The following is a 19561-nucleotide window of genomic DNA, read 5'->3' as shown; positions in this document are numbered from 1 at the left end:
ATGTGTAACACAGACCCTGAGGAAGGATGTGTAACCCAGACCCTGAGGAAGGATGTGTAACACAGACCCTGAGGAAGGATGTGTAACACAGACCCTGAGGAAGGATGTGTAACCTAGACCCTGATGAAGGATGTGTAACACAGACCCTGATGAAGGATGTGTAACACAGATCCTGAGGAGGATGTATAACACAGACCCTGATGAAGAATGTGCAACCCAGGCTCTGAGCAAGGATGTGTAACACAGACCCTGAGGAATGATGTGTAACACAGAACCTGATGGCGGATGTGTAACACAGACCCTGAGGAAGGATGTGTAACCCATACTTCGATGAAGGATGTGTAACCAAGACTCTGAGGAATGATGTGTAACACAGAACCTGATGGCGGATGTGTAACCCAGACCCTGAGGAAGGATGTGTAACACAGACCCTGAGGAGGATGTGTAACACAGACCCTGAGGAAGGATGTGTAACCCATACTTCGATGAAGGATGTGTAACACAGGCCCTGAGGAAGGATGTGTAACACAGACCCTGAGGAAGGATGTGTAACACAGATCCTGAGGAAGGATGTGTAACACAGATCCTGAGGAAGGATGTGTAACACAGACTCTGAGGAGGATGTGTAACACAGACCCTGATGAAGAATGTGTAACCCAGACTCTGAGGAATGACGTGTAACACAGAACCTGATGGCGGATGTGTAACCCAGACTCTGAGGAGGATGTATAACACAGACCCTGAGGAAGGATGTGTAACACAGACCCTGAGGAGGATGTGTAACACAGACCCCGTGGAAGGATGTGTAACCCATACTTCGATGAAGGATGTGTAACACAGGCCCTGAGGAAGGATGTGTAACACAGACCCTGAGGAAGGATGTGTAATCCAGACCCTGAGGAGGATGTATAACACAGACCCTGATGAAGGATGTGTAACCAAGACTCTGAGGAGGATGTATAACACAGACCCTGAGGAAGGATGTGTAACCCATACTTCGATGAAGGATGTGTAACACAGGCCCTGAGGAAGGATGTGTAACACAGACCCTGAGGAAGGATGTGTAACACAGGCCCTGAGGAAGGATGTGTAACACAGACCCTGAGGAAGGATGTGTAACACAGACCCTGTGGAAGGATGTGTAACCCAGACTCTGAGGAATGACGTGTAACACAGACCATGAGAAAGGGTGTGTAACGAATCAAACCACCTAATATATGTGATTGACTCCTGTGTTAGTTCATCATTCACCCCTTGTTTCGTATTGCTTACAGCACAGCCATTTCTAGATATGCCATATGCCCATAGCTTAGCAACAGCGATAGATAATCAAACGTTTTACTGAGGTCCATCTATGTGGTGATATTGCCAAAATTCAAGTGTTTTTCTGTATATTATCATTAAGTTGACATTTTTATATTTGCATTAAGTTGGCATTGTCTTGGCACTTTTATACTGTCTTTGTATTAGGTTGGCACTTTACATTTTATCATTTTGAACTTTCGTTATTATGTCTTGACATTGTTTAAACTTTCATTATTATGCTTTGTGTCATTATCATAATGTATACTCTACCCCAGGTATTACAACACCCCATTGGCAGCTAATTGATGGGTGGCTGTATTTTGACATTAATCTCAGAATATTCTCACTTTGTTCTTATCAGATAAGCTACTATGTTGGATAATTAAAATTGTCAAAATCACATGGGGTCAGCACCATCAAAATGTCTTCTGATCACGCTATGGTAGAAAGTTGTATATCTTTTCTTATCGTGTAATGGCTGTTGAGAGAATGCATGTTGACACCTCGGACCTCGTCGATCGTTGTTGCTTGACAGCCTTTCTGTACTTTATTATATTAACCTCATTTCAACCTTTTTGTCATTCCAGATTAACCTCATTTCAACCTTTCTGTCATTCCAGATTAGCCTCATTTCAACCTTTCTGTCATTCCAGATTAGCCTCATCACAACCTTTCTGTTCTATCATATCAACCTCATCTCAACCTTTCTGTCCTACCTTATTAACCTCATCTCAACCTTTCTGTCCTACCATAAATAACCTCCTCTCAACCTTTCTGTCCTACCTTATCAACTTCATCTCAACCTTGCTGTTCCACCTTATTAACCTCACAATCTCCGTCCTACCATATCAACCTCTTCTCCAACTTTCTGTCCTACCATATCAACCTCATCTCAACCTTTCTGTCCTACCTTATCAACTTCATCTCAACCTTGCTGTTCCACCTTATTAACCTCACAATCTCCGTCCTACCATATCAACCTCTTCTCCAACTTTCTGTCCTACCATATCAACCTCCTCTCAACCTTTCTGTCCTACCTTATTAACTTCATCTCAACCTTGCTGTTCCACCTTATTAACATCACAATCTCCGTCCTACCATATCAACCTCTTCTCCAACTTTCTGTCCTACCATATCAACCTCATCTCAACCTCTCTGTCCTACCTTATTAACCTCATCTCAATTTTCTGTCCTACCATAAATAACCTCCTCTCAATCTTTCTGTCCTACCTTACTAACTTCATCTCAACCTTGCTGTTCCACCTTATTAACCTCCTCCCAACCTTCCTGTCCTACCATATTAACCTCCTCACAACCTACGTCCTACCATATCAACCTCTTCTCCAACTTTCTGTCCTACCATATCAAACTCATCTCAAACGTTCTGTCCTACCATATTAACATCATTACAACCTTTCTGTCCTACCATATTTACCTCATCTCAACCTTTCTGTCTCACCTTATTAACCTCATCTCAATCTTGTGTTCAAATTTTTAATATTCGTTATACATCATGTCATATATATACAATTATTGGTTTGACGATCCTATTCAAAATAGCCGAATGGTGGCCATTTTTGTGCTAAAAAATCACTTCTGGCTGGCATTTATGGATGGATTTCGTTCAAACTTGGTACATACATTAGACAATACTGGTTCCTGATGCACATCATTTTATTTTTCAGATTGATTTCAAAATGGCTGACTGGCGGTCATTTTGTTTTAATGAATGTGCTTCTAGAGCCATATCTCTGACATGCTTTGACTGATTATGTTCAAATTTTATTCGTTATACATCATGTTATATATATACATGTATTCAAAATGGCTGATTTTGAATGCTGTTCCAGAGCAATAACTCTCTATATGGACAAGTAGTTGTTTAACGATCAGATACAAATGTCAATCATTTTAATGTTAAAAAATCATATTCCTAACATGGTTATATTCCAGCTATATTACTATAAACAAAACTGTATATCTTAAATTTGATAACTAACAGGGACTGTTTCATGCATGGCTTTTTAACCTCATCTAAACCTTTCTGTCCCACCATATTAACCTCATCTCAACATTTCTGTCCCACCTTATTAACCTCATCTCAACCTTTCTGTCCTACCACATTAACCTCATCTCAACCTTTCTGTCCTACCTTATTAACCTCATCTCAACCTTTCTGTCCCACCATATTAACCTCATCTCAACCTTTCTGTCCTACCTTATTAACCTCATCTCAACCTTTCTGTCCTACCACATTAACCTCATCTCAACCTTTCTGTCCCACCTTATTAACCTCATCTCAACCTTCCTGTCCTACCATACTAACCTCATCTCAACCTTTCTGTCCTACCATATTAACCTCATCTCAACTTTTCTGTCATACAATATTAACCTCATCTCAACCTTTCTGTCCCACCATATTAACCTCATCTCAACTTTTATGTCATACAATATTAACCTCATCTCAACCTTTCTGTCCTACAACATTAACCTCATCTCAACCTTTCTGTCCCACCTTATTAACCTCATCTCAACTTTTCTGTCATACAATATTAACCTCATCTCAACCTTTCTGTCCTACCATATTAACCTCATCACAACCTTTCTGTCCTACCACATTAACCTCATCTCAACCTTTCTGTCCCACCATATTAATCTCATCTCAACTTTTATGTCATACAATATTAACCTCATCTCAACCTTTCTGTTCTACCATATTAACCTCATCTCAACCTTTCTGTCCCACCATATTAACCTCATCTCAACCTTTCTGTCCCACCTTATTAACCTCATCTCAACTTTTCTGTCATACAATATTAACCTCATCTCAACCTTTCTGTCCTACCATATTAACCTCATCACAACCTTTCTGTCCTACCATACTAACCTCATCTCAACCTTTCTGTCCTTCCTACCATACTAACCTCATCTCAACCTTTCTGTCCTACCATATTAACTTCATCTCAACCTTCCTGTCCTACCTTATTAACTTCATCTCAACCTTCCTGTCCTACTTTATTAATCTCATCCCCTTTTGTGTGACTTACCCTTACTTATCTTCATGTCTCTGCTTTCACATTTCGGTCTTTTCGTTAAATGACAATAATTCAAACAAAATATAGATTGTATGAAAACACAAAATATCAAATATACTACTTTTATTGAAAACTGTAAATGTAAACAAATCACAAGATTGTTGCATAGTTTATTACAGAAACAATTACTACTCAATTTCATGGCCGAGATGTCATTCACAGGCTCAAATTTCTCAAGATCCCTGTTAACTGACAGCGCATATTTTCATAACGCGCAAACCAATCAGAGTTACACATTCATGAGACAGAGATGACCAAATATCCGTCGTCACAGTACGCCGGACAATACGTAACGCGTAAGCCAATCTGAGTTGTACATCACTAGATGGATAAGTCCAGTTGTCTAGCAGCACCCCCTGTAACCTCACATATCACATTACGTAAGATAATTTAATCTCGCATTGTGCATTACATGGAAGATATAAACTGATCTTGTCGACCTAATTGTGATTTAAAATTAGTGAGAAAAAAATTAAAACAAATATGCGAGTGAATCGCTATAAATCAATAATGTAAATATCCAATTCAATCAATTATATACTACATGACCTATTTTACGTCAGAAACGGCAATAACCCTATGGCAAAACAACGTTGTGACTGCGAACTGCAAGATCAGTTATATAATAGATTAGTTATAAAATACTACATAAAATATAGATTTATGTACAATATGGTAAACAAATGTTTTAGAGTTCAGTGTCGTTTTCTTTGGCTTCCTCTTTATTGACGACTTGTGCTAAATTGTTCCATGTGCTGAATATGCTGTAGTCTACGCGTGGTGAACGCATAGACCGCAGATTCCTCAGTGTTTCCACTTCTCCTTCAGGATCAGAAAACGCATATTGATCAAAAGCCTTGGCCCTGGCTTCGGGTAAAGTCATTCCCAGACGTACCGGATCCGGCGTTATTCGATAAGGTCGACGTTTCAGAGATAGCGCGAATGACGTCATCGTTGATCTATTCGTATCTATAAAATCGTCACTTCTTGCATCCCCTGCCGTATAGCTACTACTAGTACGCATCCCACTGCGCATGCCCTCTGTTGTAATACTGCCATTACTGGTTTGCGTGTATTTCGGTGAATCCCACATTGAATGGCGTCTTGCAATGTCAAGAGAGTCTGTTAGTTTGTCAGCATCTAGTGTTCTTTGATTTGTACTGGAACCAAGCAACGTTTGCAATGCGCTTTCTTTTTGTGAATCCCTGTGTAGCAGTGAGTCGTGATTGCTTGATGGGTGGGATGATGATTTAATGACTTTATCATCAATAGAACTTTGAAGAGATTTGGAATCACGTGAACTCAGTAACGCATTGGTTGTTTTAGTATTTCTCAACTTGACTAGTTTGTTTAAGTCATCCTGAGTAATTCCCGAAATGTGTGTGCGCAATCCTCCATTTGAATCCTGGGTAATTCCCGAAATGTGTGTGCGCAATCCTCCATTTGAATCCTGGGTAATTCCCGAAATGTGTGTGCGCAATCCTCCATTTGATAGAGGTCTCTCAACTCCGTCCTTTGAATTAGGAGGAAGAACGACTTCTGCTCCATTCTGCGTTTCTTGAAAATAATTGCCTTTTATTGAGTTTCGTTTTGAGTTCCACGTTTTGTTCTGTTCACTTGATATGTGTTCATCCTTCTTTATACCATCTAGAAATAAAACATATTCGTGGTATGAGATACAAAATAGAATGAATATGTTTACAGCTCGATAGAAGGTCTAAATTAAATCATTAACTGTAATTTGTAATACTACTTTCTGGTACTATGTGTCGATGAATATATTGGATTATGATTACTAAAAACATTTTGTAATACACAGCAGTATTCGGTGATTCTCTCTCACACGTGAGTTTATTCTTTTGGTAGTACATACAATAACAATCACTGCACATGTGTATTAGTTGTTTGATCTACGTATAGTATACAATAACAATCACTGCACGTGTGTATTAGTTGTTTGATCTACGTATAGTATACAATAACAATCACTGCACGTGTGTATTAGTTGTTTGATCTACGTATAGTATACAATAACAATCACTGCACGTGTGTATTAGTTGTTTGATCTACGTATAGTATACAATAACAATCACTGCACATGTGTATTAGTTGTTTGATCTATGAATAGTATACAATAACAATCACTGCACATGTGTATTAGTTGTTTGATCTACGAATAGTATACAATAACAATCACTGCACATGTGTATTAGTTGTTTGATCTACGAATAGTATACAATAACAATCACTGCACATGTGTATTAGTTGTTTGATCTACAAATAGTATACAATAACAATCACTACACATGTGTATTAGTTGTTTGATCTACAAATAGTATACAATAACAATCACTGCACATGTGTATTAGTTGTTTGATCTACGTATATTATACAATAACAATAACTGCACATGTGTATTAGTTGTTTGATCTACAAATAGTATACAATAACAATCACTGCACATGTGTATTAGTTGTTTGATCTACAAATAGTATACAATAACAATCACTACACATGTGTATTAGTTGTTTGATCTACAAATAGTATACAATAACAATCACTACACATGTGTATTAGTTGTTTGATCTACGTATAGTATACAATAACAATCACTACACATGTGTATTAGTTGTTTGATCTACAAATAGTATACAATAACAATCACTGCACATGTGTATTAGTTGTTTGATCTACAAATAGTATACAATAACAATCACTACACATGTGTATTAGTTGTTTAATCTACAAATAGTATACAATAACAATCACTGCACATGTGTATTAGTTGTTTGATCTACAAATAGCATACAATAACAATCACTGCACATGTGTATTAGTTGTTTGATCTACAAATAGTATACAATAACAATCACTACACATGTGTATTAGTTGTTTGATCTACGTATAGTATACAATAACAATCACTACACATGTGTATTAGTTGTTTGATCTACGAATAGTATACAATAACAATCACTACACATGTGTATTAGTTGTTTGATCTATGAATAGTATACAATAACAATCACTACACATGTGTATTAGTTGTTTGATCTACGAATAGTATACAATAACAATCACTACACATGTGTATTAGTTGTTTGATCTATGAATAGTATACAATAACAATCACTACACATGTGTATTAGTTGTTTGATCTACGAATAGTATACAATAACAATCACTGCACATGTGTATTAGTTGTTTGATCTACGAATAGTATACAATAACAATCACTACACATGTGTATTAGTTGTTTGATCTATGAATAGTACACAATAACAATCACTACACATGTGTATTAGTTGTTTGATCTACGTATAGTATACAATAACAATCACTACACATGTGTATTAGTTGTTTGATCTACGTATAGTATACAATAACAATCACTGCACATGTGTATTAGTTGTTTGATCTACAAATAGTATACAATAACAATCACTACACATGTGTATTAGTTGTTTGATCTACAAATAGTATACAATAACAATCACTGCACATGTGTATTAGTTGTTTGATCTACAAATAGTACACAATAACAACCACTACACATGTGTATTAGTTGTTTGATCTACGTATAGTATACAATAACAATCACTACACATGTGTATTAGTTGTTTGATCTACAAATAGTATACAATAACAATCACTACACATGTGTATTAGTTGTTTGATCTACATATAGTATACAATAACAATCACTACACATGTGTATTAGTTGTTTGATCTACGAATAGGATACAATAACAATCACTGCACATGTGTATTAGTTGTTTGATCTACGAATAGTATACAATAACAATCACTACACATGTGTATTAGTTGTTTGATCTATGAATAGTATACAATAACAATCACTGCACATGTGTATTAGTTGTTTGATCTACGAATAGGATACAATAACAATCACTGCACATGTGTATTAGTTGTTTGATCTACGAATAGTATACAATAACAATCACTACACATGTGTATTAGTTGTTTGATCTACAAATAGTATACAATAACAATCACTACACATGTGTATTAGTTGTTTGATCTACAAATAGTATACAATAACAATCACTGCACATGTGTATTAGTTGTTTGATCTACGAATAGGATACAATAACAATCACTGCACATGTGTATTAGTTGTTTGATCTACGAATAGTATACAATAACAATCACTACACATGTGTATTAGTTGTTTGATCTACAAATAGTATACAATAACAATCACTACACATGTGTATTAGTTGTTTGATCTACGAATAGGATACAATAACAATCACTGCACATGTGTATTAGTTGTTTGATCTACGAATAGTATACAATAACAATCACTACACATGTGTATTAGTTGTTTGATCTACAAATAGTATACAATAACAATCACTGCACATGTGTATTAGTTGTTTGATCTACGAATAGGATACAATAACAATCACTGCACATGTGTATTAGTTGTTTGATCTATGAATAGTATACAATAACAATCACTACACATGTGTATTAGTTGTTTGATCTACGAATAGGATACAATAACAATCACTGCACATGTGTATTAGTTGTTTGATCTATGAATAGTATACAATAACAATCACTACACATGTGTATTAGTTGTTTGATCTATGAATAGTATACAATAACAATCACTACACATGTGTATTAGTTGTTTGATGTACAAATAGTATACAATAACAATAACTGCACATGTGTCTTAGTTGTTTGGTCTACAAATAGTATACAATAACAATCACTACACATGTGTATTAGTTGTTTGATCTACAAATAGTATACAATAACAATAACTGCACATGTGTATTGTTTGATCTACGAATAGTATACAATAACAATCACTACACATGTGTATTAATGGTTTGATCTACGAATAGTATACAATAACAATCACTGCACATGTGTATTAGTTGTTTGATCTACAAATAGTATACAATAACAATAACTGCACATGTGTATTAGTTGTTTGGTCTACAAATAGTATGCAATAACAATCACTGCACATGTGTATTAGTTGTTTGATCTACGAATAGTATACAATAACAATCACTACACATGTGTATTAGTTGTTTGATCTACGAATAGTATACAATAACAATCACTACACATGTGTATTAGTTGTTTGATCTATGAATAGTATACAATAACAATCACTACACATGTGTATTAGTTGTTTGATGTACAAATAGTATACAATAACAATCACTGCACATGTGTATTAGTTGTTTGATCTACAAATAGTATACAATAACAATAACTGCACATGTGTCTTAGTTGTTTGGTCTACAAATAGTATACAATAACAATCACTACACATGTGTATTAGTTGTTTGATCTACAAATAGTATACAATAACAATAACTGCACATGTGTATTAGTTGTTTGATCTACGAATAGTATACAATAACAATCACTACACATGTGTATTAGTTGTTTGATCTACGAATAGTATACAATAACAATCACTGCACATGTGTATTAGTTGTTTGATCTACAAATAGTATACAATAACAATAACTGCACATGTGTATTAGTTGTTTGGTCTACAAATAGTATGCAATAACAATCACTGCACATGTGTATTAGTTGTTTGATCTACGAATAGTATACAATAACAATAACTGCACATGTGTATTAGTTGTTTGGTCTACAAATAGTATGCAATAACAATCACTGCACATGTGTATTAGTTGTTTGATCTACGAATAGTATACAATAACAATCACTACACATGTGTATTAGTTGTTTGATCTACGAATAGTATACAATAACAATAACTGCACATGTGTCTTAGTTGTTTGATCTACGAATAGTATACAATAACAATCACTACACATGTGTATTAGTTGTTTGATCTACAAATAGTATACAATAACAATCACTACACATGTGTATTAGTTGTTTGATCTACGAATAGTATACAATAACAATCACTGCACACTGCACATGTGTATTAGTTGTTTGATCTACGAATAGTATACAATAACAATCACTACACATGTGTATTAGTTGTTTGATCTACGAATAGTATACAATAACAATCACTACACATGTGTATTAGTTGTTTGATCTACAAATAGTATACAATAACAATCACTGCACATGTGTATTAGTTGTTTGGTCTACAAATAGTATACAATAACAATCACTACACATGTGTATTAGTTGTTTGGTCTACGTATAGTATACAATAACAATCACTGCACATGTGTATTAGTTGTTTGATCTACAAATAGTATACAATAACAATCACTGCACATGTGTATTAGTTGTTTGATCTACAAATAGTATACAATAACAATCACTACACATGTGTATTAGTTGTTTGATCTACGAATAGTATACAATAACAATCACTGCACATGTGTATTAGTTGTTTGGTCTACAAATAGTATACATTAACAATCACTGCACATGTGTATTAGTTGTTTGGTCTACAAATAGTATACAATAACAATCACTACACATGTGTATTAGTTGTTTGATCTACGAATAGTATACAATAACAATCACTACACATGTGTATTAGTTTGATCTACGTATAGTATACAATAACAATCACTACACATGTGTATTAGTTGTTTGATCTACAAATAGTATACAATAACAATCACTGCACATGTGTATTAGTTGTTTGGTCTACAAATAGTATACAATAACAATCACTACACATGTGTATTAGTTGTTTGATCTACGAATAGTATACAATAACAATCACTGCACATGTGTATTAGTTGTTTGGTCTACAAATAGTATACAATAACAATCACTGCACATGTGTATTAGTTGTTTGGTCTACAAATAGTATACAATAACAATCACTACACATGTGTATTAGTTGTTTGGTCTACGTATAGTATACAATAACAATCACTGCACATGTGTATTAGTTGTTTGATCTACAAATAGTATACAATAACAATCACTGCACATGTGTATTAGTTGTTTGATCTACAAATAGTATACAATAACAATCGCTGCACATGTGTATTAGTTTGATCTACGAATAGTATACAATAACAATCACTGCACATGTGTATTAGTTGTTTGATCTACGAATAGTATACAATAACAATCACTACACATGTGTATTAGTTGTTTGATCTACGAATAGTATACAATAACAATCACTGCACATGTGTATTAGTTGTTTGATCTACGAATAGTATACAATAACAATCACTACACATGTGTATTAGTTGTTTGGTCTACGTATAGTATACAATAACAATCACTACACATGTGTATTAGTTGTTTGATCTACGAATAGTATACAATAACAATCACAGCACATGTGTATTAGTTGTTTGATCTACAAATAGTATACAATAACAATCACTGCACATGTGTATTAGTTGTTTGATCTACAAATAGTATACAATAACAATCACTACACATGTGTATTAGTTGTTTGATCTACAAATAGTATACAATAACAATCACTACACATGTGTATTAGTTGTTTGATCTACGTATAGTATACAATAACAATCACTACACATGTGTATTAGTTGTTTGATCTACAAATAGTATACAATAACAATCACTGCACATGTGTATTAGTTGTTTGATCTACAAATAGTATACAATAACAATCATTACACATGTGTATTAGTTGTTTGATCTACAAATAGTATACAATAACAATCACTACACATGTGTATTAGTTGTTTGATCTACGTATAGTATACAATAACAATCACTACACATGTGTACTAGTTGTTTGATCTACAAATAGTATACAATAACAATCACTGCACATGTGTATTAGTTGTTTGATCTACAAATAGTACACAATAACAATCACTACACATGTGTATTAGTTGTTTGATCTACGTATAGTATACAATAACAATCACTACACATGTGTATTAGTTGTTTGATCTACAAATAGTATACAATAACAATCACTACACATGTGTATTAGTTGTTTGATCTACATATAGTATACAATAACAATCACTACACATGTGTATTAGTTGTTTGATCTACGTATAGTGAACAATAACAATCACTACACATGTGTATTAGTTGTTTGATCTACAAATAGTATACAATAACAATCACTACACATGTGTATTAGTTGTTTGATCTACATATAGTATACAATAACAATCACTACACATGTGCATTAGTTGTTTAATCTACGAATAGTATACAATAACAATCACTGCACATGTGTATTAGTTGTTTGATCTACGAATAGTATACAATAACAATCACTACACATGTGTATTAGTTGTTTGATCTACAAATAGTATACAATAACAATCACTACACATGTGTATTAGTTGTTTGATCTATGAATAGTATACAATAACAATCACTACACATGTGTATTAGTTGTTTGATCTACGAATAGGATACAATAACAATCACTGCACATGTGTATTAGTTGTTTGATCTACGAATAGTATACAATAACAATCACTGCACATGTGTATTAGTTGTTTGATCTACGAATAGGATACAATAACAATCACTACACATGTGCATTAGTTGTTTGATCTATGAATAGTATACAATAACAATCACTACACATGTGTATTAGTTGTTTGATCTATGAATAGTATACAATAACAATCACTACACATGTGTATTAGTTGTTTGATGTACAAATAGTATACAATAACAATCACTGCACATGTGTATTAGTTGTTTGATCTACAAATAGTATACAATAACAATAACTGCACATGTGTCTTAGTTGTTTGGTCTACAAATAGTATACAATAACAATCACTACACATGTGTATTAGTTGTTTGATCTACAAATAGTATACAATAACAATAACTGCACATGTGTATTAGTTGTTTGATCTACGAATAGTATACAATAACAATCACTACACATGTGTATTAGTTGTTTGATCTACGAATAGTATACAATAACAATCACTGCACATGTGTATTAGTTGTTTGATCTACAAATAGTATACAATAACAATAACTGCACATGTGTATTAGTTGTTTGGTCTACAAATAGTATGCAATAACAATCACTGCACATGTGTATTAGTTGTTTGATCTACGAATAGTATACAATAACAATCACTACACATGTGTATTAGTTGTTTGATCTACGAATAGTATACAATAACAATCACTGCACACTGCACATGTGTATTAGTTGTTTGATCTACGAATAGTATACAATAACAATCACTACACATGTGTATTAGTTGTTTGATCTACGAATAGTATACAATAACAATCACTACACATGTGTATTAGTTGTTTGATCTACGAATAGTATACAATAACAATCACTGCACACTGCACATGTGTATTAGTTGTTTGATGTACAAATAGTATACAATAACAATCACTGCACATGTGTATTAGTTGTTTGATCTACGAATAGTATACAATAACAATCACTACACATGTGTATTAGTTGTTTGATCTACGTATAGTATACAATAACAATCACTACACATGTGTATTAGTTGTTTGATCTACAAATAGTATACAATAACAATCACTGCACATGTGTATTAGTTGTTTGGTCTACAAATAGTATACAATAACAATCACTACACATGTGTATTAGTTGTTTGGTCTACGTATAGTATACAATAACAATCACTGCACATGTGTATTAGTTGTTTGATCTACAAATAGTATACAATAACAATCACTACACATGTGTATTAGTTGTTTGATCTACGAATAGTATACAATAACAATCACTGCACATGTGTATTAGTTGTTTGGTCTACAAATAGTATACATTAACAATCACTGCACATGTGTATTAGTTGTTTGGTCTACAAATAGTATACAATAACAATCACTACACATGTGTATTAGTTGTTTGATCTACGAATAGTATACAATAAAAATCACTACACATGTGTATTAGTTGTTTGATCTACGTATAGTATACAATAACAATCACTACACATGTGTATTAGTTGTTTGATCTACAAATAGTATACAATAACAATCACTGCACATGTGTATTAGTTGTTTGGTCTACAAATAGTATACAATAACAATCACTACACATGTGTATTAGTTGTTTGATCTACGAATAGTATACAATAACAATCACTGCACATGTGTATTAGTTGTTTGGTCTACAAATAGTATACAATAACAATCACTGCACATGTGTATTAGTTGTTTGGTCTACAAATAGTATACAATAACAATCACTACACATGTGTATTAGTTGTTTGGTCTACGTATAGTATACAATAACAATCACTGCACATGTGTATTAGTTGTTTGATCTACAAATAGTATACAATAACAATCACTGCACATGTGTATTAGTTGTTTGATCTACAAATAGTATACAATAACAATCGCTGCACATGTGTATTAGTTTGATCTACGAATAGTATACAATAACAATCACTGCACATGTGTATTAGTTGTTTGATCTACGAATAGTATACAATAACAATCACTACACATGTGTATTAGTTGTTTGATCTACGAATAGTATACAATAACAATCACTGCACATGTGTATTAGTTGTTTGATCTACGAATAGTATACAATAACAATCACTACACATGTGTATTAGTTGTTTGGTCTACGTATAGTATACAATAACAATCACTACACATGTGTATTAGTTGTTTGATCTACGAATAGTATACAATAACAATCACTGCACATGTGTATTAGTTGTTTGATCTACAAATAGTATACAATAACAATCACTGCACATGTGTATTAGTTGTTTGATCTACAAATAGTATACAATAACAATCACTACACATGTGTATTAGTTGTTTGATCTACAAATAGTATACAATAACAATCACTACACATGTGTATTAGTTGTTTGATCTACGTATAGTATACAATAACAATCACTACACATGTGTATTAGTTGTTTGATCTACAAATAGTATACAATAACAATCACTGCACATGTGTATTAGTTGTTTGATCTACAAATAGTATACAATAACAATCATTACACATGTGTATTAGTTGTTTGATCTACAAATAGTATACAATAACAATCACTACACATGTGTATTAGTTGTTTGATCTACGTATAGTATACAATAACAATCACTACACATGTGTACTAGTTGTTTGATCTACAAATAGTATACAATAACAATCACTGCACATGTGTATTAGTTGTTTGATCTACAAATAGTACACAATAACAATCACTACACATGTGTATTAGTTGTTTGATCTACGTATAGTATACAATAACAATCACTACACATGTGTATTAGTTGTTTGATCTGCAAATAGTATACAATAACAATCACTACACATGTGTATTAGTTGTTTGATCTACATATAGTATACAATAACAATCAATACACATGTGTATTAGTTGTTTGATCTACGTATAGTGTACAATAACAATCACTACACATGTGTATTAGTTGTTTGATCTACAAATAGTATACAATAACAATCACTACACATGTGTATTAGTTGTTTGATCTACATATAGTATACAATAACAATCACTACACATGTGCATTAGTTGTTTGATCTACGAATAGTATACAATAACAATCACTGCACATGTGTATTAGTTGTTTGATCTACGAATAGTATACAATAACAATCACTACACATGTGTATTAGTTGTTTGATCTACAAATAGTATACAATAACAATCACTACACATGTGTATTAGTTGTTTGATCTACGTATAGTATACAATAACAATCACTACACATGTGTATTAGTTGTTTGATCTACGAATAGTATACAATAACAATCACTACACATGTGTATTAGTTGTTTGATCTACATATAGTATACAATAACAATCACTGCACATGTGTATTAGTTGTTTGATCTACGTATAGTATACAATAACAATCACTACACATGTGTATTAGTTGTTTGATCTATGAATAGTACACAATAACAATCACTACACATGTGTATTAGTTGTTTGATCTACAAATAGTATACAATAACAATCACTACACATGTGTATTAGTTGTTTGATCTATGTATAGTATACAATAACAATCACTACACATGTGTATTAGTTGTTTGATCTACGAATAGTATACAATAACAATCACTACACATGTGTATTAGTTGTTTGATCTACGAATAGTATACAATAACAATCACTACACATGTGTATTAGTTGTTTGATCTACGAATAGTATACAATAACAATCACTACACATGTGTATTAGTTGTTTGATCTACGTATAGTATACAATAACAATAACTGCACATGTGTATTAGTTGTTTGGTCTACAAATAGTATACAATAACAATAACTGCACATGTGTATTAGTTGTTTGATCTACAAATAGTATACAATAACAATCACTGCACATGTGTATTAGTTGTTTGATCTACGTATAGTATACAATAACAATCACTACACATGTGTATTAGTTGTTTGATCTACAAATAGTATACAATAACAATCACTACACATGTGTATTAGTTGTTTGATCTACAAATAGTATACAATAACAATCACTACACATGTGTATTAGTTGTTTGATCTACGAATAGTATACAATAACAATCACTGCACATGTGTATTAGTTGTTTGATCTACGAATAGTATACAATAACAATCATTACACATGTGTATTAGTTGTTTGATCTACGAATAGTATACAATAACAATCACTGCACATGTGTATTAGTTGTTTGATCTACGAGTAGTATACAATAACAATCACTACACATGTGTATTAGTTGTTTGATCTATGAATAGTATACAATAACAATCACTACACATGTGTATTATTTGTTTGATCTACGAATAGTATACAATAACAATCACTACACATGTGTATTAGTTGTTTGATCTATGAATAGTATACAATAACAATCACTGCACATGTGTATTAGTTGTTTGATCTACGTAAGGTATACCAAGACAATTATTTATTTAGTTCATGACAAATAATAATCCAATTCTCAACATACAATATCAAATTAATCAACAAGCAAACAAATAAATGAGATCTTTGAAGTATGTTGCCGTTCAGTTTACTACAACAACAGTCATATAACACCAAACACATCACACAATACGTTTTTTTTTGTATTCACATATAATAGAATATATAATCAAACGGATACCTATCTGATCAGTTCCTTCAGATTTCTCTGTAGATGTCCGGACTACATTGCTAGTTATGATATGCTTTTTGTAGCTGCTTGGCCTGGGCATGTACTGAGTACCCAAAATACCATCATCAGATTCCGATGGTGAACAAGAAGTGCAATAATCGTGTTGTTCGCCCATTTCTCCTGGAACAAGTTGTGTGCGGGTGTTCTGGTCGCTGTTGATAATTGTGACGGAGTGTCTTCTTTCATCGTGAGTGTCGTCTATTTTGATATCATCTGAATTTTGAAAAACGAGACAATATTGAAATGCAGGGAAATATTGAAAAACGGGACAATATTGAAATGCAGGGAAATATTGAAATACGGGACATTATTAAAATACAGGGCAAAATTGAAAATACAGGGCAATATTGAAATGCATGGAAATATGGGAAAATACTGAAATACGGAACAGTATTGAAATACAGCCTGAAGGCATATTGAAATACCGGGTACAGGCAATATTTGAAATATAGGATAATATTTAAATGCATGACAGTATTGTAATACAGAACAATATGCAAATGATTTGAGGTATCATGTTATAAATACTGTAAACCTTTTAATTTGCAGTACGAGACATTTTTGGGATTTCAGAATTGTAAGACATTCGTGAAGTCACTGTTAGCACTGCATATAGTAAGACAACAGAAGAATTTGTCGCTCTCGAAATTACACTATTGTAAAATTATCTTACATTAACATTATCCTGTTGTTGTTGTTATTGTTGTAACATGGCCTACAATTTGTTTGTTTTAGTGTAACGTCGTGACGTAATATAGTTATGGGTCACCAATGAACAACACACGACTACACAGATCGGTACTTTACCTTTTGTCTGTATGTCTCCATCAACAATGTCAGTAGTTTGGGTTTGTATAACTTTTACAGTAGTTTTTCGTGTTCCTTTTGTTTTACCCTTTCCCCTCATCACATGTTTTCCTGATTTTTTTTTCTTTTCTTTGACATCGCTGTCTGAACTACTTAAAGAAGATTCGTCTTTTTTACTGGTAGTTTTCTTGGTTTTCTTATAATCTCTGTGAGTGCTATTGTTGGTAGTTTCCTTCTCCTGGGTAACCTTTAAAAACTGCTCCAGCTGTGACACTTGCTTGATGTATCTGCCATCTTCTGCTAAGTACCCAGGTGTTTGAGTTGACAGGTCAGAGGTCTGCTTACCTCGCGAGAATCCAATCAACACAGCATCGTCTGCTTCTATCATTGTCGAAGCTTCACTTTTCTCACTCTTCTTCATTGGTGCCACGCAGTATCGTAAACATGGACAACATGCTAAACATCTATCGGAATAATTACAGAATCCACAGGGTACTGCAATAGAATTCAACATAAGCTAAACTTAATCTAATATGAATCTGAGTGTCAACAAATGGCTATTACTAAATGATACGTGTGTTTCAGTATATTTGATAGAATTAAATCTCTCTGTCATAGTATGTTTTGATATACTCACACATTCCACGACAGCAACAACAGCAACACAGTATAAGTATTATAATTAAAGCTAGTAATAATAGAGCCAGTAAAAGCCAGAACCATACAGATAACCACCATGGAATTTCTATGAAATGAAAAAAAAATAATCCATGGGTTCTTTTGTGTAGGAACACGACACGACAGGGGTGACAACATTACCTGGCACAGCAGCAGGCGACTGAATAATTATGAAATAAAAACATCAGGTAACTGGTTATTTCTTTGATTATTTGAATTCAGTTCGTATGAATGTGTTCAGAATGTTCACCTACCCACTATGTTTAGAGGTCCCACTGTACACGTCTTCGTTTCGTTGAAAGCACTATGATCAGCTGCACAAGTAAAGATTGCTCCATCCATATCTCTGGTTAGGTTGATTTCTAGACCAATTCGGACTTCGGTTTCAGTGCTGAGCCATTCTCCATTATATACAACGTTATCTTTACTCCATGTCAAGGTAGCAGGGGGGTTACCGCCCATTGATTCACAGCTCAATAAAGCTGTGTCACTCAATATAAGGTTGTCATTGGAAATTGAGCATAGCGGCATGCTGGGCGGTAAACTCACTACAAACAATGAA

The 19561-nt window shown here is 33.3% G+C and overlaps 1 protein-coding gene across 1 annotated transcript in view; it reads right to left on the bottom strand.

Moving 5' to 3' along the window:
* Window positions 1-4448: 4448 nt before the first annotated feature.
* LOC100376368 (uncharacterized) overlaps window positions 4449-19561 on the bottom strand; it is a 79763-nt gene continuing 64650 nt past the window's right edge. Inside the window, exons 13-17 of the mRNA XM_085498033.1 lie at window positions 19254-19547; window positions 18959-19066; window positions 18322-18816; window positions 17464-17727; window positions 4449-6047 (exon numbers count right to left, since the gene is read on the bottom strand). Of these exons, the coding sequence (XP_085354159.1) occupies window positions 5089-6047; window positions 17464-17727; window positions 18322-18816; window positions 18959-19066; window positions 19254-19547 (2120 nt within the window). The 3' untranslated portion in view covers window positions 4449-5088. The remainder of the gene's footprint in view (window positions 6048-17463; window positions 17728-18321; window positions 18817-18958; window positions 19067-19253; window positions 19548-19561) is intronic.

The sequence above is a fragment of the Saccoglossus kowalevskii genome, chromosome 1 (genome assembly GCF_978046115.1).
Source record: "Saccoglossus kowalevskii chromosome 1, keSacKowa6.1, whole genome shotgun sequence".
NCBI classification, from domain to species: Eukaryota; Metazoa; Hemichordata; class Enteropneusta; family Harrimaniidae; genus Saccoglossus; species Saccoglossus kowalevskii.
This window is presented reverse-complemented; position numbering and strand designations above follow the sequence as displayed.